This window comes from Scyliorhinus canicula, chromosome 3, assembly GCF_902713615.1.
Source record: "Scyliorhinus canicula chromosome 3, sScyCan1.1, whole genome shotgun sequence".
Lineage (NCBI taxonomy): Eukaryota > Metazoa > Chordata > Chondrichthyes > Carcharhiniformes > Scyliorhinidae > Scyliorhinus > Scyliorhinus canicula.
Genome location: NC_052148.1, coordinates 268,246,508 through 268,274,367, shown reverse-complemented (window position 1 = coordinate 268,274,367; position 27,860 = coordinate 268,246,508). Strand labels below are relative to the sequence as shown.

Genomic DNA, 27,860 nt, shown 5'->3' with positions numbered 1-27,860 from the left:
ACACAAAATTAACTGGAAAATGCTTTTTCCGTGTCTGTCGAAATATTCTTGAACAAGTAGAAGCAAAAACTTCAAGATAAAAGTGGCTTCAGATTTACAAAATTGAAAGTCTTTTCAACAAGGGCCTTAGTTGAAATGTTTATTCTCCAACGGCTGTAAGTTTCTCGAATTAATTAGGCGGATCACATTCTTAAGGGAATCCTTATCTGGGTTTAGCCCCCTACTTTGTTTCATTGGTTCTAATTCTCAGCTGAGACCCCCTTTGATTCGTTCAGGAAAGTGTCAGTCACTTAACAGGCGATTGGTTAATTAGACTTTAATCAATTACCCCAAATTAATGAAGCATCCCATGACTTTTGTCCCACGTTCAAACTCCCTAAGTCACGTCTGGTCTCAGCTATGATATTGCTTCAGTCTTGTCAAATGTATCTTTCCTATCAGATCATAGAGCTTGTACAGTAGTACATTATTTGTAACATTTGAAACCATGGCCAGTATTCAAACAATCATAACTTACTCATATTTCTACAAGTTCAGTCATTTTCAAGAATCATTTTAGCTAGTATCTTAAAGGAACCTCCTCTATAATTGCTGAATCCAACAAATGGTCATTGTCCACTAAATGCTCTCCCACTGATATTTGATTCACTTGAGCCAACTCACTCCCCAGAAGCAGGTCAAATGTTGCCAGCTCTCTTTTTGGACCAGAAACAAATTGCTGTGGGAAATTTTATTGAACACATCCCAGGAACTCTTGCCCTTCTTATCATTTTGCACTATTCCAATCCCAGTCTATATTTGGATAATTGAAGTTCCCACTATCCATACTCTATCGTTCTTGCACCACTCTGTAATTTCTTTGCAGATTTGTTTCTCTACATCTCTTCTGCTAGTTGGTGGTCTGTATACAACACCCAACAATCTCAACCTTTTTCAACCCTTACGGTCTAGCCAGAAAGATTCTGTCCTTGCCTCCTCTGGAACATCCTCTCTCTCCTGTACTGCAATACCATTTTCAATCAATATTTCCCTGCACCCCACCCCAACCCCAGTTTCTTCCTTTCCTGTCTGTCTCTCCTTATACCCAAGCATATTTAACACCCAGTCCTGTCCTTTGATCCTGGCCCAAGGTTCTTCGAGCTCAACCATGTTCCAGCTCTAGCTTTATTTGCTTGATCCTAATTTAGGAAACTTTGTCATGATGGAAGTCCCTGTGTTTCTCTGACTATTATGGGTTGCCGAAGTTGGGATGGGGTGGTGGTGGAGTTGAACAGTGATGGAATAAAAGACTAATGGAACAGCCTCTGAGAGAAAGAAGACTTCCCCTGGAGTTTCCTCACAAGTGTAATTTTTTTCCACTTCCACACAATTCTTTGATTACTTTGATTTGATTTATTGTCACATGTACCGAAGTACAGTGAAAAGTTTTTTTTCTGTGGCCGAGGGAACGTACACGGTACATACATAGTAGACAAAAGAATAATCAATAGAGAATATTGACAAATGGTACATCGACAAACAGTGATTGGCTACAGTGTGGAAGAAGGGGCCAAACAAAGCAAATACATGAGCAAGAGCAGCATAGGGCATCGTGAATAGTGTTCTTACCGGGAACAGATCAGTCCGAGGGGGAGTCGTTGAGGAGTCTAGTAGCTGTGGGGATGAAGCTGTTCCTATGTCTGGATGTGCGGGTCTTCAGACTTCTGTACCTTCTGCCTGATGGAAGGGTCTGGAAGAAGGCAATGTCTGGGTGGGAGGGGTCTGTGATAATGCTGTCTGCCTTCCTGAGGCAGCGGGAAGTGTAGACAGGATCAATGTGGGGGTGGCAAGCTTGTGTGATGCGTTGGGCTGAGTTCACCACACTCTGTAGTTTCTTGTGATCTTGGGCCGAGCAGTTGCCATACCAGGCTGTGATGCAGCCGGATAGGATGCTCTCTATCGCACCTCTGTAGAAGATCCACTCCTCTCTTCCCCAAGGTTGTTAACTTTATCCCAAGTTATCAACAGCTTTATATCAGAGTCTCCACGAGGTACTAGATTAGGAATCATGGAATATGTTTACAGTTTGAAGATGCTTTTACCTGAATCCACGAGGCTCAAGCGATGGTGCACTGACAGAACAGCCCCTTGTGCAGATTCACTATTCAGGCCTACATGTCCGATCGTGAACTGGGCCCACTGACACAATTCAAGGTTAGTCCTTGGAGGATGCTGTTCGACAAAGTTTGAATCTGTCACGTTGGCAAGGATATCAGTTGGTTGAAAGAATAGTTAGCCATTTTGAGCAGCTCATGCAACATAATCACACTTCTTTCTTAGTAACCTGTGATGCTAATCTTTTAACTCCCCAGCCTGCTGTCTTTATTTTTGATTCACAATAGCGGTATTCTTGCAAAGGTTTAAGTGTATTTCTATAGTTTGGCTTGAGGCTGAGCAGTTCCTTTCCTGTGACCACCGTCTCCACCTCACACCTTCCGTTGCCGACTGAATCTGAAGCCACAGCAGGTTGGAAATGGGTGGCAGAGAAAGTCAGAGAGGAAAACAAAGGCAGGATGTGTGCAACGCAGTAAAGTTCATATCCCAAAACTGTGGGGTCAATTAGTGAGAGAATGAACTTGCATTTATAGAGCACATCTCACAATCTCAGACCATCCCCCAGCACTTTACGCCCAGTGAAGTACTTTTGGAAGTGCAGTGACTGTTTCAATGTAGGGAAGGTGGCAACCAATTTGCACACAGCAAGTTCTCCAATGAGAGCTCTAATCTAATAACCAGAAATTCAGTTTTTCAGCGATGTTGGCTGAGGGATGAATGTTGGCCAGGAGAATGGTGAGAATTATTCGAAGTAATGCCAGGAAATCTTTTTTGTCAGCTTGATGAAGGCAGATGGGGCCTCAAAGTCTCATCGATAGACGGCATCTCCATCAGAGCGTTACCCGCTCAGTGCATCCCCAATCATTGTGAGCGCTTTGTTTTTGTCTTTGAGTTTGTGCTGTGTGTGACCTAGATTTTCTGCCGCAAACTTGCCTTCTAAACAATAAATCAGCAAGACCTCCGGAACGCTCTGTCAAATTAAAATGTGATGATATTGAGTTCTGCTCAGAATAAAAATTGGCCACTTTGCAATTTGTACTAATTCTCTGTTTTGCCTGTGTCACTAAGTGCGAAACAGGCAGCAGGATTGAAATGTCTTTTCCTCTTTGCAAGGTAAAGTTGTTGAAGGCCGATTGCCGATTTACCTCCTTCTCACAACCCAGTGTTTAGATTGTATGCTCTGTCAATCCTAGGAGTGAGCCTTTTGGTGCCAGCAGGAGCCATTCCCCCAGGAAGAGCCTATGAAATGTATGTGACAGTCCATCGGAAAGACAACATGAGGTAACGACACCGATCAAAATGAACTTGATTCTTTTTGAAAATACTCCTCATGGGCATGCCACATGTTTTTGTAAGAATGCACACCTCTGTCCTATATAACTGTATCCTGCTTCCTTCAGACTGTCCAGGTTTGGGGAATAATATTTGGAGGCTCATACCGGGTGCTCCGGTTTCCTCCCACAGTCCAAAGATGTGCGGGTTAGGTGGATTGGCCATGCTAAATTGCCCGTAGTGTCCTAAAAAAAAAAGGTTAGGGGGGGGGGGGGGTTGTTGGGTTATGGGTTACGGGTATAGGGTGGATACGTGGGTTTGAGTAGGGTGATCATGGCTCGGCACAACATCGAGGGCCGAAGGGCCTGTTCTGTGCTGTACTGTTCTATGTTCTATGTTCTATACCCTTGACTGGCTCACTGTATGTGTTTATATTTGTACTGGTTGAGTTGGGGTCCACGCACTGATTGACAGAGGGATGGGCTTCATCTTCATCAGCAGCTGAGAAACTCTTCAGAAATCTTCCCTTTTTTTCCCCGCACTTTTTCTGGTCCCTCCTCCTTCAACTTCCTTTCCTCCCCTCCCCGATGGGATTTTGTATTTATTTTCTCTTTCCTGCTTGCACTGCAAGAGGAGCTCAGAGGCTGAGAATCCTGCGGCGAGGAACCCATCTCCTGACTCGCCGAAGCCTCTCCACCATCTACAAAGGTCAAACAAGTCTGTGACGTTCAGCTGATTCAGAGTTACAACTGACACAACTTTGCTGCAATTCCAGCAGCTTTAGTAACAAAAGCTTAAAACTTGGAGTTGCAAAACAATTTAAAACGCAAACACAGATAGTCAGTCTCTGTTGACTGCAGGTTGACTGAACCCAACCTGATGGGGGTGAAATTGCTTTTCGCAGGCATTCTCTCCTTGGAGGCCTCGCTCCAACAGCGCTGTATTGAAGAGGGCTCGTAGACTCCTTTTATCCTTTGTCTACCCAGCAACTGCCCTTATGTCGATCCTCCTGAACTCCTTGATTCGTTTCTGGAATACATTTAAAAAAAAAAAATTTAGAGTACCCAATTATTTTTTCCAATTAAGGGGCAATTTAGCATGGCCAATCCACCTACTCTGCACATTTTTTGGGTTGTGGGGGCGAAACCCACGCAGACACGGGGAGAATGTGCAAACTCCACACGGACAGTGACCCAGAGCCGGGATCGAACCTGGGTCCTCAGCGCCGTGAGGCAGCTGTGCAAACCACTAGGCCACCGTGCTGCCCTGTTTCTGGAATACATGATCAAACTTTGACGAGAATCAATCACAGAATCCCTACCATGCAGAAGGAGGCCATTCGACCCATCGAGTCTGCACCCAACTCTCTGAAAGAGAACCCTACCTAGGCCCACTACCCACCCCATCCCCGTAACCCCACCTAACCTTTCAACAATAAAGGGCAATTTAGCATGGCCAATCTACCTGACCTGCACAGCTACGGACTGCGGGAGGAAACCGGCGCATCTGCAGAAAACCCTCGCAGACACTGGGAGAACGTGTAGACGCCACACTGACAGTTACTCAAGGCCTGGATCGAACCTGGGTCCCTGGCCAGTGTGAGGCAGCAGTGTTAACCATTGTGCCACCGTTCCGCCGATATTGGTCCACATAAAGCTGCTCTAAGTTCAAGTAACGTGGTTGGTGATCCCCTCATATTCCTCCTGTACGTGATCATTTAACCACAAGATGTCTCGCCCACTTGCCTTTTGTCTCCATCCCACAGGTGATTGTGCAACTAACTCCCTCTAGATCGTGAGTCAAAACACGTATCAAAGGTCATTCGAGAAATCACAATCATAGCGGTTCTTTAGAAAAGAGAGTTTTGTGAGCCACATATTTCCAAGAATTGTAACATGTTTCAAGAATTGTCAGTTTATTTCAACAGCTCCTTTCCAATAAATTTAAGCATATCTTTACTCATCAGCAGTGTGGTGGAAAACTCCACTTGCCTGAGTGAGGGCAGCTCTAATAATACTCAAAAAAGTTCGACACCAGTCAGGACAAAGCAGACCTCTTGACTGGCACCCCATCGACCACCCCACCAATCTAGAAAGACATCGGCAGCACCGCATGGGAACGCCACCACGAGCGATGTCTTCCAAGTTCCACTCTGTCCTGACCTGGAAATATATCGCTGTTCCTTCATTGTCACCAGATCAAATTCCTGGAACACTCTCCCTAACAGCACTGTGGGTGTACCTACACCACGAGGATTGCAGTGGTTGAAGAAGGTAGCTCCCCACCGCCTCTTCAAGGATAATTAGGGATGGGCAATAAAGCTAGCCGAGCCAGCAAAGCTCACAGTCTAATCAACAAATAGAAATAAACTCTTTACTCTCCACGTTCCTCACTTTTCTTCAAACCATGGGCTGGATTCGCCATTGATGCCAATGGAGCATGTGTGGTCTTTTCCGATCAAAACGTCTGCGTGTAACCCTCACCGATTCCGATGAGGGGCTAGCAGCGGCGCCGGGTTAATCTCCCAGCTACCGCGCCAAAAACGGCCGCAGAATGCCCGCACATGCGCACGGCTGACGACCTGCTGTGGTTGCGCCATAGAACATGGCGCCGGCCGTGCAGAGACCCGGCCTGCCGTCTGTGACCCCACAGCCCACCCCCTGGTCACCCACTGGCCACCTCCCACCAGTCTCCCCAGCCTCATGGAAGCCTCTCCAACTGCCCCCCCCCCCCCCCTCCCGCCCCCCTGCCGGTCAGCAGCAGGGATCCCGGCCGAGTGTGGTGGCTCTGGGTACAGTCCACGGCCGCCACACCTGGTTCCCGCCAGCTGAGACCACACGTGTCCCGACGCACTGTCGATTCTCCGCCTGATCACCAATTACAATAGCGGCGTCAGGCAGAGGAGAATCCTGCCCCATCTTTGCGTTACCTTCTCTTTTCCCATCGCCCCTGTACTGTTGCTATAAATTTGACGTTGTATCTGAGCTGTTGGAAGGAGGAGGGGACTGAGGTCACAAAGACCCAGTATAAGAGCATTTATGTATATGCGCTTAGAACAATTAGAACCTCCTTCAGAATTCTCCACGAACACATGAGGATTTCTGTCATTTTTGCATTAACGTTACACCGGCCCATCAGGCAAACTGCTTGAAAATATTCCCAGTGGTCAATTTTTTTCAAATCTGTTCCTGGTAGGCAGCACGGTGGCCTAGTGGTTAGCACAACCGCCTCACGGCGCTGAGGTCCCAGGTTCGATCCCGGCTCTGGGTCACTGTCCGTGTGGAGTTTGCACATTCTCCCCGTGTCTGCGTGGGTTTCGCCCACACAACCCAAAAATGTGCAGAGTAGGTGGATTGGCCACACTAAATTGCCTCTTAATTGGAAAAAATAATTGGGTAATCTAAATTTATATAAAAAAAAATTTAAAAAAATCTGTTCCTGGCATCACAGGGGCTGGTTTAGCATAGTGGGCTAAACAGCTGGCTTGTAATGCAGAACAAGGCCAGCAGTGTGGGTTCAATTCCCGTACCAGCCTCCCCGAACAGGCGCTGGAATGTGGCGACTCGGGGCTTTTCACAGTAACTTCATTGAAGCCTACTCGTGACAATAAGCAATTATTATTTATTACAATGCCATATCATACAAAGTTGGACAAAATAAGTAGCTCATTAAATCACCTTACATCCACCACCTTAACATTCGCTCCCTCCACCACCGATGAAGCAGTGTGTCCCATCTACAAGATTCGCTGCACCAACTCAACAAGGCTGCTTCGACAGCGCCATACAAACCTGTGACCTCCACCACCTTGAAGAACAAGGGCAGCAGAAACATGGTAATACCATTGTATTAAGGTCCGTCTCCAAGTCACTCACCATCCTCAACTGGAGGCACATATAGCAGCTGTTCCTTCATCTTTGCTTGACCAAAGGTCTGGAAGTCCACAGCTAACAGCAGTGTGGGAGCCTCTTCAGCACAACAGTTCAAAGAAGGCGGCCCACCACCATCTTTAAAAGGGACAACGAGGGATGGTCGCTGAATAATAATAATAATAAAAATCGCTGCATTGCTAGTGATGTCCATTTCCCGTGAGTTTTCCGTTGAGTTGATCTCCTGATCGAAGAGCAATGATGTGAATTCTGTCCCAACTTCCTGACACATATTCTCCACAGAAAAAGTTGATCCTAATGTCTGCAATGAGGAAATAAGAAATTGACAAATGGATATAGATAGGTTAGGTGAGTGGGCAAAATTTGGCAGATGGACTTTAACGTGGATAAGTGCGAGGTTATCCATTTTGGTCGGAACAATGGAAAGGCAACATTTTATCTAAACGGACAGAAACTTCAGAGTGCTTCAGTGCAGAGGGATCTGGGTGTCCTTGTGCATGAATCGCATAAAACTAGTATATAGGTACATCGGGTGATAAGGAAGGCAAATGGAATTTTGATCTTTATCGCCAAAGAAATAGAATATAAAGTAGGGGAGTGTTGCTGCAACTGTACAAGGCATTGGTGAGTCCGCACCTGGAGTTTTGTGCACAGTTTTGATCCCTTTTATTTGAGGAGGGATGTAGTTGCATTGGAGACAGTTCAGAGGATGTTAACTAGATTGATTCCAGAGATGAGGGGTTTGTCTTGTGAAGGGAAATTGAGTGGTTTAGACCTACACTCTCTTGAGTTTGAACAATTAGGAAAATCAATTTGAGGTATATAAGATGATCAAGGGCGTGATTCAGCAGACAAAAGTTTAAGTCCACTTTTGCCCGTTTGATAGGGTGTTTCTCGGTGGCAGTCGTGCCGAGAGTCACACCACTATTCAACGGCACTTTGCCGTTACTTTTGGCATGGGAGTTTCTCCCGCGCCAGTTTGATTTGTAGGCCCAATCTTCCCCCCCTTATTTCAGCCCCCCTCCCGCTTTATTGAGCCCCCCTTCACCCTCCATTACCCCAGCCTTCACTCGACCCCAATTGACAAAGTCCTCCCTGGGCCCGACTCCTGGCAGTGCCAACCTGGCACCTGCGCACCCTGGTTGGGCAACTGGGCATCTTGGAAGTGACCCTGGCAGTGCCAAGGTGCCCAGGTGCTGGGGAGTGCCAAGGTTTGATCCTGCCCTGTCCCCGACCACCCGGGGTCTCCAATGGCCTGCGAGACCCCTTGAGGTGCCATTACGCCTGGTCCATGTTTGTGTAGACCAGTACTGAATGGGTGAATCTGGCATTTGGATATTTAAATGCGCCGAGCGCAGCAAATTGGGTGACTCGCGATCAACACGGCACTTGGAGCAGATCCCCATTTGGGACTCTCCCGAAATTCATGGCGTCAGGCACAACATGATCATTGAATCACGCCCGAAAGGAATTGCCAAAGTGGGCGTAGATGCTTCCTCTTTTGGGGCAATCTGGAACAAGTGGTCATCGTTTTTGGATGAGGGGTAGCAGATTTAAAACAGAGATGAGGAGAAATTACTTCTCTCAAAGGGCAGTGAATCTGTGGAATTCGCTACCCCAGAATGCGGTGGATTCTGGGACATTGAGTAAATTTAAGGAGGAGATGGACAGAATTTTAATTAGTTGACGGGTGATGGAGAACGGGCAGCAAAGGGGAGTTGAGGACAAGAGGAGATCAGCCATGATCGTATTGAATGATGGAGCGGGCTCGAGGGCCTGGATTTCCTACTCCTGCACCTAGTTCTTATGTTGTAGATGGTAAGAGGGTCATTTTAAAACAGAAAATGCAATAAGAAGGTCTGATAGAGACACCAGGTAATATCCTGGACTTCCCTTTGTGGTATTTGGGCATCTCTCGGTTGTTCCCTTCAAGCTACCTCTGAGCACAATCTCTTACACACTGCGCAGTGATGGACTGCAGTTTGTCTTTGGGCTGAATCCATTCCAATTAATGAGCGCAAGAGCATCTGTAATTGAGATGTAACAGCTTCGCAGTTACCTGCCTCACTGTGATGACAAGCTTAGGTTTGGAAGCAACACAATTAACATTTCCGATGCTGTTTTAAGAAACAACCTTTAGGTTTTCTTATCCCGTTCGCCCCCCCCCCCCCCCCCACCCCTCCCCACCGAGCTCGGGAGGATGACTGATACAAAATGGTTTGACATGCACTCGGTGTCTGTCTGTCCAGGCTCGATACTTTCAGCACCACTAATTGGCCACTGGTGAAATATTTCGAATGGGTAAACATGTGCAGTGACTTTTATTTCTTCATCCTTTTATAATGAGGCCCCTAGTCTTTGCCGTAACAGTACACCTGCCTGTGACTATAATGGAGATTGATAATACCAGAAATCTCTTACTGGAGTCATTCGGAATGTCAGGAAAACGGCGCTCCATATTTAAAAATATCACAGCTGTGATATTTGGGAACTCTGGCTGCGTCTCCAAGCATAAATGTGTAATTTATAGAGCAGCTTTTAAGTTATTACAAAATGTCCAACGGTGCTTGACGGGATCCTGTCAGACAGAATTGGACCCCAAGCCGCGAAAGGATAGACTGGGACAGGTAACCAAAACGTTCAGCCACGGGGGTTAGGTTTTGGAGACAGAGAGGTCCAGGGAGGGAATCCCAGAGCTTCGAGTCTGTGCAGCTGAAGACGAGAGTTGTCGGACTTGAGCAGGTCTCAGAGATAAGGAGAGATCAGATTAAGGAGGGATTTGAAGAAAAGAACGTGGATTTTGAGTCTGCAAATGTTCATTCAGAGATGGTACTCAGGCAAGCAACGTTTCTGTGAACAGCATAGACATGGTGAAAATAGGAAAAGAAAGCAGCATGTTGTAATGTTCTTGTCGGATGGCCTTATTTATATTAGAAGAACACTTATAAATAAAGCTCTGAACGATCCATTAACATTAACTGTGGGCCAATAATACACAAAACAACAGAGTAATAACAGTATAAACATGCACAGGCAACCTCTCTCTTCCTGCTCTCCAGTCAATCTGAGGTCACCTGACTCTAACATTCAATTATATACCAATGAGACTCCTGGTGGTCAGTCAGTGAATTACGACACAACCATGATATCGCTACACATCTGCATTGAAGCAAGTAGCATGTGACAACACACATTATCACTCTTTTGAATTGAAACTTAATTTACTCAGTATTAATTTACTCAGCTTGTGGAATTCGCTGCCACAGGAAGTAGTTGACGCCAAAACATTTGTGTTTTCAAGAAGCAGTTAGGTGCAGCACTTGGGGCAACGATGATCGAAGGGTATGGGGGGAAAGCGAGATTTGGCTACTGAGTTGGATGATCGGCCATGATCATAATGAATGGCGGAGCAAACTCGAAGGGTCGAATGGCTTCCTCCTGCTCTGATTTCCTATGTTTCTATTAGTGTTAGGGCAGGACACAACCCAGGCCTAAAGTTCCCTAGAACTACAGTAATGTTCATTTTGAGCTACAGACTCAGAAAGACTCAACTGTGACAGATTGTTAACTTTGTTTATGCTTGTTTTTCTTTTTGCAAGCGATTAAACTCTCCGTATTTCCTAATACCCATCCTGGCAGCTTTTCCCACTGTTCCATTGGAAAAACTCCAGGATCTGGATGACACAGTGTCTGCTGTTTCAGTGGTAGCTGTGTTGCCCTCAAAGGTAACCCATTGCACTTTAATCTGCTGCCATCCTTTAAGAATTGGCAGCTCCAACTCTTTAAGAAACTTCTGCTGTAGCCCTTTAAGAATCTGCGGCCCTGCTCAATATCCTGCCCTCTAATCACAAGCTGCTCTTGGGGAATACATGTTTCACTGGCATCTTGTCTCGTGCAGACTGACAAATCCCATCACCCCTCTTCCTAGTCATTGCCACTCCCTTCTATTTATTGCTCAACTACCAAAGATGGCTGTTGTGGCCTGGTGTCGTTTCGCCAGCAGGCACTCAGGTCACTGACGCCAGTCTGCTGCTGCAAAGCATCCTGAAAACTTCCACAGGGACAGCATTGGCGGCACATTGGTTAGCACTGCTGCCTCACAGCTCCAGAGTCCTGGGTTCAATTCCAGCCTTGGGTGACAGTCTGTGTGGAGTTTGCCCTTTCTCCCCTGCGTGGGTTTCCTTCGGGAGCTCCGGTTTCCTCCCACAGTGCAAAGATGTACAGGTTAGGCGGAGTGTTCAAGCTAACTTGCATCCAAATGGTTTGGTGGGGTTACTGTGTTATGAGGGAGGGTGGAGACGTGGAGTTAACTGGAGTGCTCTTTCCAAGGGCCGGTGCAGACTCGATGGACTGAATGGCCTCCTTCCGCACTGTAAATTCTCTGATTTCACAAACAAGTTGGTCCGTTTATTTAAAATTTAGAGTACCCAATTCATTTTTTCCAATTGAGGGGCAATTTAACGTGGCCAATCCACCTACTCTGCACATCTTTGGGTTGTGGGGGTGAGACCCACGCAAACACGGGGAGGATGTGCAAACTCCACACGCTCAGTGGCCCGGGGCCGGTATCGAACCCAAGTCCCCAGCACTTGTGAGGCAGCAGTGCTAACCACTGTGCCACCGTGCCCCCCTTAAAAAAAGTGTTTTAAAAATTATTTCATGGGGTGTGGGTGCGACATTTGATACTCATTACTAATTGCCCTTGAACTGAGCGACTTGCGACGCTATTATAGAGGGTCAGTAAGATTCAACCACACTGCTGAGTCACATGTGGGCCAGACCAGGTATAGATGGCAAATTTCCCTTCCTGAAGAACATTAATGAACCAGATGGATTTTTGTAACAATTGATGATAGTTGTCATGGTTACTTTATTACTGAGTCAAGCTTTCAGTCCAGATTATTTAATAAATCAATCAAATTGAAATTCCACTAGTTGCTACAGTGGCATTTGACCCCAGGACATTAGTCTGGGCTGTAGGATTGTTAGTCTAGTTATGCTATCACTACTCCACCATCTCCCAATTTACAAATGGGTTTACTGACCTTCCTTTTAAAAACTATCGAGGGCACTGAATTTCTACGTCACCCCATTCACTATATAGTGCAGATTATTATTATTATTCACTATTAAATGGGGATTTCCGCAAAATTCCTGGCTTCGTTTTTTTTGGAGTAAAGGACAGAAAGTCCGAGGGCCACGGAATTTCCTGCTTCCTGGCAGAGAATTCCCAGGGGAGGTTCCCGACCAATGCCTGTCAGCCGATTCACCCTGGGGTCAGTATCCCTGACTCAGTTTCGGCTCGGGTGTGTGGCACCCGAGAGTGGCCTGGACACAGGCTCAGCTTAACTGTGCAAGGACAAAGGATGTAAATCTGGTTCTAGATCATCAAATATTCAGTTCTGAGGAAGTCATACTGGGTGGCAAAATGTGGCAAGATCTCATCGGGAAAGCTGCCTGTTTCTCCGGGGAGAAAAACGCCAGTTTTCCGACAAAACCTGACACTTTGGGTTCGATTCCTTTGTCGCCTTGTGCTCAAGTGAGAGCACAACGTGGACGGTTAATCCTGGGAGAGCCCTCCAGTGGACCTCCCGGCAGTCTCCGCCCCTCCAAAGTCCCGTGAGGCATCGGAGTTGGAGCTCCCCCCAAAAGGGGCGGGGCTAAATGCCGCTGACAGAATAAGGTCGGAAACCTACTGTTGACCTACCCGCCTGGGATCCACTGGCCTCCATTGATTCTCTGGCCTCTCCAAGAAGGCTGCAGCCGGGCTCCGATCAGTGCTGGCCCACATGGGCAGCATGGTAGCACAGCATTGTTGCTTCACAGCGCCAGGGTCCCAGGTTCGATTCCCGGCTTGGGTCACTGTCTGTGCGGATTTTGCTCATTCTCCCCTGTGTCTGCGTGGGTTTCCTCCGGGTGCTCCGGTTTCCTCCCACAAGTCCCGTAGATATGCTTGTCAGGCGAATTCTCCCTCTGTGTACCCAAACAGGCGCCGGAGTGTGGCACTGCCAAGGTGCCAGGATTTCACTGCCAAGCCAGCAGGAGCACTGCCTGGGTGCCAGGGTGGTAGTGCAAGGGTGCCCACGTGCCAGGGTGGCACTGCCAAGGGTCAGCAGTCAAGGGGGGCCAATCCCATGAAATGAGTGTGCAGGGGGATTTGAAGGGCAGGGGAGTGCAGGGCTGATAAGATGGGGCCTCTGGGAGTTTGGGGGTGACGATTGGAGATCCTGGAAGGGAGGGCTGTTCTGAAGGGGCTTGTGGGGCCCTGAAGAGGGGGGACTGCCAGGGGCCCCATAGCAGAGTGTCCTCACTTGGGGGGGTGGGGGGGGGGTAGTGCTCATGAGTGTGGAGGACAACATTTCCCATGGGTGGGGATGGACCCACAAGCCCATTTAGAGATTGGGGCACCCAATCATCTCCCCAGTGCTAAAATAAAATTCTGGGCTGGATTCGTCCGCCTAACCCACCGCAAGGTCGCCACGGACGAGATGCAGACATTGGAGAAGTCCATTGACCGAGGGGCAAGACTCTTCAGTCGCTGGGCGGACGTGGCCGGAGAATCCCGCCCCCTAAGTGTGGGCTACACCGGCTGAGCTGGCGGGGAACCTGCTGAAAAACCTGCCACAAATGAACTTTGAACTTTTTCCGGAGAATCACGCCCATAGCCATTTTGGGGGGAAATTCCAGAGTGAGCCGATAATCGAGATCTCTGCATTCCTCCAATTCAGCCTCTTGAACACCCGCAATATAAACCACCCCCCCCCCCCCCACCCTCACCACCATGCCTCCAACTGCCTACACCCTGAGCTCTGAAATTTCCCCCTCTAAACCGCTCCACCTCTCCGTGCTTTAAACCACTCCTTAAACCTACCTCTTTGTCCAAGCTTTTGGCTTGTGCACCCCAGACCGCCCCCACACAGTGGCTTCCTTAGGTGGGCCGTTGACAATATTTTGTTTGAAAAAGTTCCTTCGGAAGTATGCAAACACAAGTTGTTGTTGATATTCTTGTTGTTGTTGACCTGTGTTTATCTCACCCCTAGGCCGTCGCTCGAGGGCAGTCAGACATTGCTGAGCCCGGTGGTGAGTTGTGGTCCTCCGGGAGCCTTGCTGACCAGGCCTGTGGTCCTGTCCATGCATCACTGTGCTGAGCCCAGCAGCGAGAACTGGCTCCTCCAGCTCAAGAGTTTGTCAGCTCAAGGAAACTGGGAGGTGAGAGATTATCAAACAGAAAATCAGCCTGTTAAAGGCGCTGTGGGAAATTCCGTGGTGCGAGCTGGTAAAACGGTTTGAATTTCTGCCCATTCCCATTATTGACACCAATACGATCTGGGAAGAATCTCACAAAGCAGCACAGAAAGAAATATAGAATAGAACAGTACAGCACAGAACAGGCCCTTCGGCCCTCGATGTTGTGCAGAGCAATGATCACCCTACTTAAACCCACGTAACCCGTATACCCGTAACCCAACAATCCCCCATTAACCTTACACTACGGGCAATTTAGCATGGCCAATCCACCTAACCCGCACATCTTTGGACTGTGGGAGGAAACCGGAGCACCCGGAGGAAACCCATGCACACACGGGGAGGACGTGCAGACTCCACACAGACAGTGACCCAGCCGGGAATCGAACCTGGGACCCTGGAGCTGTGAAGCATTGATGCTAACCACCATGCTACCGTGTTGCCCATGGTTGAGCTTTGTGCATTTTCTGAATTAACTGGCAGATTGGGCAGCCTATGGTTCCTCATTGCTTCCTCCATGTCAACGCCTCAGCCAATCAGTGTTGACTTGCCAACCAATCAGCTCCCTTCTCTCCCCGCAGTATGAATTGTGATGGTTTGAAATATGGGGCTGGATTGTCCGGCCGCCGACGGCAAAATCACGATCGGCGAACGGCCGGAGAATCACATTTCCTGACTGAATCGGGGGCGGCGTACCGATGGCCTGTGGCCCGCCTCCCCCCCCCCCCCCCCCAATGCTCTGCCCCCGATCGGCCGAGTTCCCGCCGGCGCGGGACACATGTGGTCTCATTCGTCGGGAATTCAGCGCGGCGGCTGTGGGCTCAGTGCAGCGCCGCTACAATCGGGGGAGGGCCCATCCCTGGGTAGGGGGGAGGGGCATTATTCGGGGCTGGGGAAACTGTGGTGGGCCGGTCTGGGGTGCACGAGCCGGCCGAGCCGGGGGGAGGGCTATGTCGCGGGCTGGGTCCTCGAGCGACCTCCGCCATCAAGCACGCGCGGCCGCCGCAGGCCACCGCCATGCACATGCGCGGCAATGGATTCGGCAATTCTCCGGGCCGTATCAGCAGCTAGAGCTGGGTGCTCCATGCTGCCGGCATGCTAGCTCCCACCAAGACAGGGAGTCGGTGACCGTTTTGTGCCAGTTTTCCTGGTGTAAAGCACCACCGTTCTCACACCGGCATGGGGATATAGCCCCAGAATCGGAGAATCCAGCCCGTGGTATTCTGCCATTAGTCCTGATGAGTGTATGGCAAGAAGCTTCGACAACATGTTCCTCTTTTCAAACATAAGCGGATAGGAATAGGGGGGATTTTAAAATGCAAATGAGTTGATTCCAAAACCACCTGCGTTCATGATTAAAACAGTCTTGTATGCGGGCCACAATTTAATTTGCTGAAATCAGGCTCTGCCCACAAAACTGGCCACGCCCTCAGGTTGAAATTGCGAGATTCCGCTGATCGTGCTGACCCAGGAAGATGCTTCCAATTACATTGTTTCTCTGAGGCTTCCAGGTACTCATAAACACACTTTAAAAGGTTCCTGACATGAAAAACAATATTGAATTTACTCAGAAACTATATAATATGCACCGATGGAACTATAAAATAATTCAGTAATAAAGTTATTTTGAGTGATTTTCACAGTTTGAGGGCCGAACACTTATTACAGCTGCTTATTTTTGGTGATGAACCCATTTTCAGCGGCTTTAATAAAACATTCATCAGGTTCAGTTTCTTAAGTACACCAGGGAATATTTTTAATGGAAATAATTGAATGGAGGGAATTCCATGGGTGCTGCCCAGTCCCACTGGTTCGTGGAAGATATGATTGCGTTCATGTAAATGAATTTGGGCGGAGGTTTGAAGGGGAATCGAACCAGCAGGGGAGGCCTTGTGGTGCAGCAGGTAGCTGGAAGCTCCAGGTTCACGAGCATCCCATTTCAGGCCAATTGCTGCGGACGCAGGAGTCTGAAACAAAAGAAGAAAATGCTGGGAAAACTCGGCATGTCTGACAGCATCTGTGGAGAGAGAATCAGAGCTAACGTTTCGAGTCTGCACGACTCTTTGTCAAAGTTGACTTGAAACGTCAGCTCAAATATTCTCTTCGCAGATGCTTTCGGAGCAAACCGGTTGATCATCAGCCTGTAAACCCTTCCAATCTGCCTGATGGTAGGCGGTAAGATTGGGAGAGTTTCCTGGAAAACCGCCGCAGTACTTTGCCAAGCGTGATCATGGCCCAATCCAAACAAAGTCCACGGTTGCTAATGTCCTCTTCGGGCTTCGTACCTGGACGAGGAGAAGGTATCTCACCAATGAAATTGCCTGCGCATTTAAGTTACTATTTCCCAACTGCGTCCAAAGAGAGGACTCCAGCCCTATGTGTTCTAAGCAAATTGAATGCTGGTAGTAAACATTTTTTTTGCTGCAGGAATTATTCGGCCAAGTGCTTGGAAATGAGATTAGAATAATTAGGTTGTTGGTTTTGACCAGCACAGACTCAATGGGCCGACGGGCCTTTTCTGTGCTGTGTGACTCTATGATGTCCCCATGCCAACCATTGGCCTAGTCTTCGCCAAAGCCATGAGCCTTGGCCTTATCCTGGATGCAGTCCCTTCCTGATTTCCACCACATTGTCTGTAGAGTTATGACCCTTTTCGGGCATTCCCTTTTACCAGTGTTTATTTTTTCCAACCCTTCAACCTCAAAATGATATCAGCAAGTTGTAGCAGGGACATTAAAAAAAAACAACCAAGGGGACTATGATGAGTTCCATGACAATAAGTAAAACCAGAGAAGGATGAAGCTTAGGGGGCCATTTAGCTCACCGCATCCGTGCTGGCTTTTCGAAAGAGCTATCGAATCCCTTCCCTCCACCGGCTGCCCCCTCCCTGTTCTCTTCTTAGTGTCCTGCAAATCGTTTTGCTGTTGAAATATTTACCCGATTTCATTCACTCAGAGATGGCTCATGTGTACACACTAAATGTGATCTGAACAGAAATTTTCTTTTACGGTGGAAGAAAAAGATAAGGGTGAAAGGGAGTCAGGGAGACCGTAATCCTATATCCAGGTGAACCTAGATTATAATTTATATGTGTCGGCATCCTCAAATTACGATTAGAACATAAAGTGGAGAAGGAGGCCATTTGGCCCATCGAGTCTGCGCCGACCCACTTAAGCCCTCACTTCCACCCTCTTCCCGTAACCCAATAACCCCCTCCTAACCTTTTTTGGACACTGAATGGCCTCCGACTTATGCTGTACCGTTTGTTGACTCTCTAAAGTATTTCAAAACCAATGAGGTTCTTTTGATTTCACAGTAACTACTATTGTAATGCAGAACCTTCATTGGTTTGGCGACTCTTCTAAAACTAGGTGATTGGATTTTCCCCTATGTGTTTGTTCACGTGAGGTGGTGTAGTGGTATAGCCACTGGATTAGTAAACCCGATACACACGATATGCAGGGTTTTAATCCCATCACGGCAAGTTTGAATGGAATATAAGTCTGGAATTAAAAGTCTAATGATGACCAGCAATCATATTTTGTAAAACCCTTTTGGTTCACTAATGTTCCCATTAGCACCAGGGACTGTGTGGTGGAGTTTGCATGTTCTCCCTGTGTCTGCGTGGGTTTCCTCCGGGTGCTCCGCTTTCCTCCCACAGTCCAAAGATGTGCAGGTGAGGTGGATTGGCCATGATAAATTGCCCTTAGTGTCCAAAGATGTGCAGATTAGGTGGGTCTGCGAGGATAGGGCAGGGGAGTGGGCCGGAGGAAGGGGGTGCTCTTTCATAGGGCCAGTGCAGACTCAGTGGGCCAAATGGCCTCCTTCTGCACTGTCGGGATTCTTTGGTTCTAATTCCCTCACCCAATCTCCTGTATTCAAATTTGACACCTGGTGTCATGTTTGTCACACCCGTTGTGTCACATCTTGTCCATCCTAAATTTCTACCCCGCCATTTATACCGGGGACTTCCTGTTTGTAATGGAGATTATTCATTTAAATCTAAAAGATGGTTCATGGCACTAAAGAAAAGGTTAAAGGTCACGCTTTCGAGGGCGTTCCTTGTGAAGGGGTTGTTAAACTCGGTGCTTATTTCTTATTATCTTCCTCCACAGGATGTGGTGGTTCTCGGATCAGAGACACTCACCACGCCGTGTTACATCCAACTGGACCCCCAAACTTGCCACATAGTGACCGAGCAACTTGGCACCTACTGCCTGGTGGGACAATCCATCAACAAGTCAGCAACCAGACGGCTGAAGTTGGCCATATTTGCACCGTTGGTCTGCAATTCATTGGAGTACAGCATTCGTGTGTACTGCTTGGATGATACGCAAGAAACTCTGAAGGTACCTCAGTAGTCTGATCGGAAAGCAAGAAACATGGCAGTGATATGGTGCCTTACACAACCACGGGATGCCCATACCAGCTTAACAGCTTGTCCGGGCTTGAGTGTCAAAGTTGAGGCAAAGTTGTACTCTATGGTCACCTGTCTTGTGACAACCCTAGCTGGAGATTCAAGCTTGGGACAGTGTTCCAGTTTGGACTGGATGAGGGGCCATTGGGGTGGATGGGGGGGGGGGCGGGGGGGGGGGGGGGGTGTGAAGGGGGGGAGCATGAGGTACCTGGGTAAGACCTTCTGAAGTTATCTTTCAGAAAGTACCTGTGGTGTTCTCGTAGTGTTCATTAACAAAGCTAACATTTATTTGTTACTTATTAAACTTATTAAAGCTCGACCACTTACTCCTATAGTAAACAATAATCTGGTAATCTACAACCCACACTCTACTAACACTAGTCTCTACACTCTATTAATAAATGTACTCTGCACTCTCTAGACCTTTCCTTTGCACTCTCGCCAGCCCACTCCCAGAAGCCTGAGAGTCAGTGCTTTATATAGTTCTGCATCTAGCTCCATCTAGTGGTCAATTATGATATTACATTAACCCTTAATGTTTTAGCACAGAGCTAAAGAGCTGGCTTTGAAAGCAGACCAAGGCAGGCCAGCAGCACGGTTCAATTCCCGTACCAGCCTCCCCGAACAGGCGCCGGAATGTGGCGACTCGGGGCTTTTCACAGTAACTTCATTGAAGCCTACATTTTTTTTTTGAAATATTTTTATTCTCCTCCTTTTTCACAATTTTTCTCCCGAATTTACACCCACCAACAACAACCAATAACCAACAACAAATATCTCAAACCCCATAACAATAACAACGATCCCATCCTCCCACCATGCCCAGGCATCATCATTGAAGCCTACTTGTGACAATAAGCGATTTCCATTTCCAAGAGTTTTTGGGAGTGTAGTCACTGTTGCAATGTAGGAAGCGCCTCAGTTCATTTTCACCCACAAATATCAATGTGATAATGACCAGACATTTTGCGCCTGTTGTTGATGAATGTTATGGGCCAGCACGCTGAGGAATACTCCCCTGCTGTCCTTCGAAATGGTGGGGTGATGTCTCACGGTTCAACATCTCATCCGACACATGGCAGCTCAGACAGTGCAGCGCACCCTCAGTACTGCCACATGGCACCTCAGACCGTGCAGCGCACCCTCAGTACTGCAGCTCAGACCGTGCAGCGCACCCTCAGTACTGCAGCTCAGACCGTGCAGCGCACCCTCAGTACTGCAGCTCAGACCGTGCAGCGCACCCTCAGTACTGCAGCTCAGACCGTGCAGCGCACCCTCAGTACTGCCACATGGCACCTCAGACCGTGCAGCGCACCCTCAGTACTGCAGCTCAGACAGTGCAGCGCACCCTCAGTACTGCAGCTCAGACCATGCAGCGCACCCTCAGTACTGCAGCTCAGACTGTGCAGCGCACCCTCAGTACTGCAGCTCAGACCGTGCAGCGCACTCTCAGTACTGCAGCTCAGACCGTGCAGCGCACCCTCAGTACTGCAGCTCAGACCGTGCAGCGCACCCTCAGTACTGCAGCTCAGACCGTGCAGCGCACTCTCAGTACTGCAGCTCAGACCGTGCAGCGCACCCTCAGTACTGCAGTGCGAGTGTCAGCCTGAATCTTGAGTTCAGCTTCTTAGGGTCCTGAAAGCTTCAGGGGAGAGGTAATGCTGGAGCTCTTTGTCCCAGAAACCTTTGTTCTTTGGCAAGAATTAGTGCATTTCCCATCATTTTAGATCCCTCGATGTTCATTTAATTGAAAAACTCAGCTTCTCGAGACAAGGAAATTCTGGGTCATTGTAGGAAGGACCTGCATGGTTTAATCACTGTGAAATGTATAGGCATGTACCCCGATTCTTTGTTTAATTAGACCGGCAATATTGATGCGCACTGTGACGTAAATCATTCTGTGATTTGCATTCAATCAATCCTGACCTTTGTTCACAGGAAGTAATTCAGCTGGAGAGGCAGCTGGGAGGACAACTAATGGATGAACCAAAGACTCTTCTGTTCAAGGACAGTACCCATAACCTCCGTTTGTCCGTCCACGACATCCCCCACTCTCTCTGGAGAAGCAAGCTGCTCACAAAGTACCAGGTAGGAATTACAGTTGGCTTGCTTTCCGCAAGGATCATTGCCCACGATGTTTGGGCTGAAGAGAGGAGACAGGTTGGGGGGGGGTAATTTAGTCAATAATTTATGGTTTTCCAATTGTTGCACCTGATGTTCTCGAAATCGTCTGTCGTCATTCAGTTCGTCCATCTCATGTTGGATATTTAATTGGTTGGCTCCATTTAGGATTACTGGGTACCCTCCAATTCCCATTAAATTTTAGATTTAACCCTTCGCTATCTGTCATCCTCCACCTCCCGCGACTGAACCTTTGGACCTTGTCCCTCATTGTTAATTTGTAGGAATTGAGCGCTTACCGTCGATTGCGTATAAGTTGATCTGATGTATGACTCAACCCCATTTTTTCAGCCCCAACGAGAATGCTCGGTGTATAAGTCCCCTTTCAGCCATGACGTGTGATATAGTGGCATCAGTAGTCAGCCACAAATGCATTTTCGACTTGCTGCTAGCGTGTCAGTGGGTGCAAGGGATCAGGCAGGAGTTACGGGCTGTGTTGCAATGATCCACAGTAGTTTAAGACATGCCCTGGCAGACAGAAGCCATGTGGCGAATGGCGAACTCCCATGCTGGCAGTTCACTTTGATAATCAGTGAACAAGTCGACCCCGTGTTATTGGAGGGGGCGCTTTGAGGTTTATGAGGTTGCCAAAAAGATCGATGCTGTCTCCAGTAATTGCATTTCTTGTTGAGAAGCCCAATTGATCCTTAATTGTTTATTTACATACGGCTGTTAATTCCGGCATCCACTGTGTTACGGGGTGAGCTGGAGAGTGGGTTGAGTGGGCACGCCAGCCATATTTTATGTGCCCCCCTCCCACCACTCCCCCCAACCCTCCCAATTCACTGCTGGAAACGTGCCCACCAGGGCATGTAGAATCCAGCCCAATCAGTGAGCTACATCTTGAAACTGAATGGGAAACGGAAATCGAAAGCACTCTTTACTGTTAATCCTTTGTTTTCCTGTTCACACCATCGGCCAAACGAAACGTTTGTCGAACGGTACAAAAGAAAGCAATTGCGCCCCAAGTTATTAAAAGCATTCTTTGCCAGGCTTCCAATAACAATTTCTGTCTTCTTCAACAGGAAGTTCCTTTCTGTCACATATGGAGCGGCTGTCACAGGAACCTTCACTGCACCTTCACGCTGGAGCGTTTCAGCCTAGTCACCTCCGAACTGATTTGCAAACTGTGTGTGCGACAGGTTGAAGGCGAGGGGCAGATCTTCCAGATCCAGAGCACTTTGTCTGAGGTACGCCTCTCAGCCTGTACACATTGCCTGCCAAACCTGGACTGCCGTGGGCTGAGATCTACTCTGCCCATGTGTTTAGTCCTGTCCTTGTGCGTACCGACCCTGACCATCTGACTCGTGTTAGCGGCAATACATTCTCTTACCTCCCAGCTGCTGAGAGCCAATTCGTTTTCACTAATTGGCAATTCGCTGCAGAGAGGAAGGAATGGAAAGGGAGAATTTGATTAAATCAATGAATAGATAGGCAACATGATGCATTTGCGCAGCACCTTTCACAACCTGATCATGTTCCAAGGTGCTTTACAGACAATGAAGCATTTTTGAAGTCCAGCCACTGGTCTAATGGAAGAAATGGGAGAATAGCGCACTGTAAGAGCTGGAAAACTCATCCGGGCTTGAGTGTTAAAGTTGAGGCAAAGTTTTACCCTATGGTCACCTGTCTTGTGACAACCCTAGCTGGAGATTCAAGCTTGGGACAGTGTTCCAGTTTGGACTGGATGAGGGGCCATTGGGGTGGATGGGGGGGGGGGGGGGGGGGGGGGGGGGAGCATGAGGCACCTGGGTAAGACCTTCTGAAGTTACCTTTCAGAAAGTACCTGTGGTGTTCTCGTAGTGTTCACAAAGACCTCAAAAGCTAAGTTCATTAACAAAGCTAACATTTATTTACACTACTTATTAAAGCTCGACCACTTACTCCTGTAGTAAACAATAATCTGGTAGCCTACAATCCACACTCTACTAACACTAATCTCTACACTGTCTATAAATGTACTCTGTACTCTCTAGACCTCTCCTTTGCACTCTCGCCAGCCCACTCCCACAAGCCTGAGAGTCAGTGTTTTATATAGTTCTGCATCTAGCTCCATCTAGTGGTCAATTATGATATTACATTAACCCTTTATATTCGAGACATTCTACATATTGTCACAGTCGCCACATCCAGACAATGGTTCATGGGTCCACTGCGGGGCCGTGAACAACGAGACGTTGAGAAGCTGTCTCGACAGCACAGAGATTGTGGTGAGCTGGGGCACGACTAGCTTCACAATGGAGTCCTGGCCAGACAGGGAATTCTCCAGATGGCAGTGAAAATTGGGGGTGCCAGGAGTTGGAGGGGGGGGAGGGTAATCCCAGAATCGGGTCTCGTCCGCCGTTTTTATAGGCCCGCACAAATCCGGCCCACTCTCCGCCAGGTGAGGTGTCTCACCGAGGTCCCGCCCGCCATATCTGTGGGTGTCGAATATCCCACCGTCACTATTTTGACTAAGAGCCGGATTGTTAATCCCGGTGTCCATACTTACCCCTCACTCATAAAGCAGATGATCTGGTCATTATTACATTGCTGTATGTGAGGGCTTGCTGTGCGCAAATGGATAGCCACTTTTCCGACATTGCGACAGTGACCACAACTGAGATGTACTCCGTTGCGGGTGAAGGGTTCTGGGGCGCCCTGAGGTGGTGAAAGGCGCTACTTAAATGCAAATGGTTTCTTTCTGGGCTCATGTGTGGGACAGAGTGTCTTGGTCTCCATTGGTCAGTCACAGGCGGGGGCGGGGGGGGGGGGGGGGGGCGGCGGGGGGGGGGGGGGGGCGGGCAGCAATCTGGAACGCCATCAAACAAGGAACCCTTTCACTCAGTTACGAGGATGACCGGGAGAGGGTTTTGTCAGCACCTTCAGGAATCGGCATTTGAACCACAACGCCGATTTATTTTCCGAATTAGCATTCGATACACAACCTCCAGCCTTTTTTTCAATGTGGAGAAGATGTCGTTGACAGGCTGCCAAGCCATCTGTAGAATCCCAAACCTAACTCTTAGTTGAACAGAAGATTAATCGGAGGCCATTAAACTGTGATCAAAGGCAGAGGAAATTATATTTTTATTTGAACTCCTAAGTTACAGAAACAGTTTGAATATGTTCATCCGACGTCCTCCCACTCCTGCAACATACTCTTTCGAGAAACTTCCATTGAAGTTGCCTCTGACCTCTGCACAACCCTGGCTGGTGGTTTGTTCTGCAGCTGGTCGGAAGGAGCTGCCAAGTTGTGTACCGCTAACCACTTCTCGCACTTTCCCTGACCTTTGTCACAGGGCAAGAAGACTTGCAGCAAAAATTAAAAGGGCCATTGCCCCTCACTGAAGGCATCAGGTGATGTCAGAGTGATGCGGATTTTATTGGCTGTAAAGCTAATTAGAATGAATGAAAGGCAGATCGTGGCCCCTGAGGCACGATGCTCCTGTATCGGTGTTAATCCTTGCCCTCGTTGCCAGGAGAGCCCTGTGATTTGGATAAACGAGTCACAGCTTGTGCTCAGATGGACTCTCTCAGGAACCGTACAATAGTTAGATAGTAAAGGTAAGGTCGCTGTCATGTTATGCTGTTTGATTAACATAAGTTGCTACTGACCATAGACGACATTGAAAGACACTCCAATCCTTGAAGTAAGTTGAAAGGATTTATTCAGTAACAACAACTAGATAAATAACTTTGCCGCTCTGCTAATCTAGCTCTAGTCACTCAGTGATAATGACTAACTGTACAACTGGGATCTAGACCACATGTGGTGACCCAGCCTGAGATCTGAACTATTCTGGTGCTAATCCTACAGTCCCTGTCAGGAGTGAGAGCAAAGGTCTAGTGTGTGTCTGGTTTTATAATGAGCTGTGTAAAGGCCTCTAGTGATCATGCCACAACCGGGTGTTCTGATTAACCCCTTAGTTACATGTCAGTCTACAAATCATTACAGTCGCCATAGTCCCTGATGACTCATAGGCTGCTCCCCACTTTGAGGGGGGAGAGCTGACTGTTTGGGATTTAACCTGAGGATCACCACACCTCAGACGAGGTGAATAACCTCAGTTGGTACGGGAATATGAACGCCCCGCCACTGGCCTTGATCTGCGTCGCAAACCAGCTGTCCAGCCAGGTAAACTGAACCGGCTCCCGATTAGATAGTAAAGCGTGATTGTACAGAGAAGTGGTCAGGAATAAAGAGCAGCTTTTCTCCAGGCCAGCTATCTCTCCACGTTTCCCTTGGAGGTTCCTGGAGCCCGATATCTGAACTTGCACCAGGGGCGGGATTCTCCAAGAGTGTCCACGCCGTCGCGTTTTACGACAGTGTGAACGGGCCGCTCCCAGGACTAATTCTGGCCCCTACAGGGGGCCAGCACGGCGCTGGAGCTCCAGCTGCCGATCCCGGCGCGAACTGTGCGCAACGGGATCCGCGTATGCACAGTTGCGCCGGCGCCAATGAGGACATGCGCAGTGGCCTCCTTCAACGCACCAGCCCCGACGCAACATAGCGCAGGACTACAGAGACCGGCGCGTAGGAAAGGAGGCCCCCAGCCAGAGAGGTCGGCCCGCCGATCGGTGGGCCCCGATCGAGGGCTAGGCCATGTCGGAGGTCCCCCACACAGGCCGCCACCTGAACCTTCCACGCCGAGGTCCCGCCAGCCCAGAGCAGGTTAGAACGGCGTTGGGGGACTTGGCTCTTTTCTTACGGCCGCTCGGCCCAACCGGGCCCCTGACCGGCGCCGCACCAACCACGCGTGCGGAAAATCGCATGCCGGCGTCGGGGCGGTGTGGTGCGATTTACGCCGCCCGCCGGCGATTCTCCGACTTGGCGCGGGGTCTGAGAATCCCGCCCCAGGTTCCCGTTCGCCCTTTGCTCACTCACCAGCATCCACATCGCAGCCTATTAACGCTTTGATTTTTAAATTAACCTTTCGATTTAAAAATTCTCATCTCTGTTCTCAAATCCCTCCATAGCCTTGCCACCCCATTATTATCAAACCTTCTCCAGCCCCACAATGTCCCAGACACGCCTCCCATTCTGGCCTCTTGTCGAGCGTATCCACAGTTCATTATTGCTCCACCATTGGCAGCCGTATCTCGATCCTAAGCTCTGGATTTCCCTCCCTTAAACCGTACACCTCTCCAAACCTCTCTCCTACTTTAAGTCCCTCTTTTAAACCTATTCCTTAGGCTAAGCTTTAACTTGCTGCTGAGGTGGCTTTCAGTGCTAAATTCTGAGTGATTACCCTCTAACGAAATTCCCTGGGGTATTTTACCACACAAAGACATTATAGTTGTCACTATATTCACTAATCTTTTAAAAGTGCCTTTGCTGCTGTTATGTGGGCATTACGGTGTCCAGTAACCAAATCTGGTACAAGCTGGTTGCGTTCATCGAGACATAGTGCTGGATTCTCCGGTCGCCAACGCCGAAGTCGGCAATCGGCTGGAGAAACCCCATTAACGAGCGAATCGGGGGCTGTGCGAGTACGCCGCCCGCCATACCGACGGCCTCAGGACATTGCCAGAGGCTCACCACCCGATGCTCCGCCCCCGACCGGCAGGGTTCCCGACGGTGTCGGTCCCCTGTGGTCCCACCCGTCGGGAACTCGGCGTGGTGGCTGCGGACTCGGTCCAGCGCTGCCACAGTCGGGGTGGTCTGATCCACGGGCAGGGAGGGACTTTATCAGGGCCTGGGTGCACTGTTGGGAGGGTGGTCCCGGGCTGGAGGGGGGCATTGTTCCGCAGGACGAGTCAGCGAACGGCTGCCGCCATGTTGCACGGCGTGGTCACTGCAGGCCGCCGCCATGTTGCACGGCGTGGTCACTGCAGGCGGCTGCCGCCATGTTGCACGGCGTGGTCACTGCGGCGGCCGCCATGTTGCATGGCGTGGTCACTGCGGCGGCCGCCATGTTGCACGGCGTGGTCACTGCAGGCCGCCGCCATGTTGCACAGCGTGGTCACTGCGGCGGCCGCCATGTTGCACAGCGTGGTCACTGCGGCGGCCGCCGCCATGTTGCACGGCGTGGTCACTGCGGCTGCCGCCATGTTGCACGGCGTGGTCACTGCTGGCGGCTGCCGCCATGTTGCACGGCGTGGTCACTGCGGCTGCCGCCATGTTGCACGGCGTGGTCACTGCGGCTGCCGCCATGTTGCACGGCGTGGTCACTGCTGGCGGCCGCCGCCATGTTGCACAGCGTGGTCACTGCGGCGGCCGCCGCCATGTTGCACAGCGTGGTCACTGCGGCGGCCGCCGCCGTGTGTACGCACAGCCACGGACCTGACAATTCTCAGGTCTGTTTTGGCAGCTCGAGCCGGGTGCTCTACGCTGCCGGCATACCAGCCCCCAGCAAAACGCAAGATTGGTGACGGCTTTGTGCTGGAATTTCACCATAAAACGCCACCATTCCCACGCCGGCATCAGAATATAGCCTCAAAATCGGAGAATCCAGCCCCCCAGAGTTTTACATCAGAAAAAGAGGTATTTCGGTCCTCGTGTCTGCGCCGGTCATAGAGTCATAGAATTTACAGTGCAGAAGGAGGCCATTCGGCCCATCGAGTCTGCACCGGCTCTTTGAAAGAGCACCCTACCCAAGCCCACACCTCCACCTTATCCCCATAACCCAGTAACCCCAACCATCACTAAGGGCAATTTTGGACACTAAGGGCAATTTAGCACGGCCAATCCACCTAACCTGCACATCTTTGGACTGTGGAAGGAAACCGGAGCACCCGGAGGAAACCCACGCACACACGGGGAGAACGTGCAGTCTCTG

General features: G+C 49.2%; 1 protein-coding gene across 3 annotated transcripts in view; it reads left to right on the top strand.

Annotated features, from left to right (window-relative positions):
- Positions 1-27,860, top strand: part of LOC119963518 (netrin receptor UNC5C-like) — a 412,811-nt gene that overhangs the window by 376,492 nt on the left and 8,459 nt on the right. For all 3 annotated transcript variants that reach the window (XM_038792778.1, XM_038792777.1, XM_038792776.1), the window contains 5 exons: positions 3,288-3,375; positions 14,297-14,465; positions 18,617-18,850; positions 20,857-21,006; positions 22,125-22,289. In XM_038792778.1, coding sequence (XP_038648706.1) covers positions 3,288-3,375; positions 14,297-14,465; positions 18,617-18,850; positions 20,857-21,006; positions 22,125-22,289 — 806 coding nt within the window. The remainder of the gene's footprint in view (positions 1-3,287; positions 3,376-14,296; positions 14,466-18,616; positions 18,851-20,856; positions 21,007-22,124; positions 22,290-27,860) is intronic.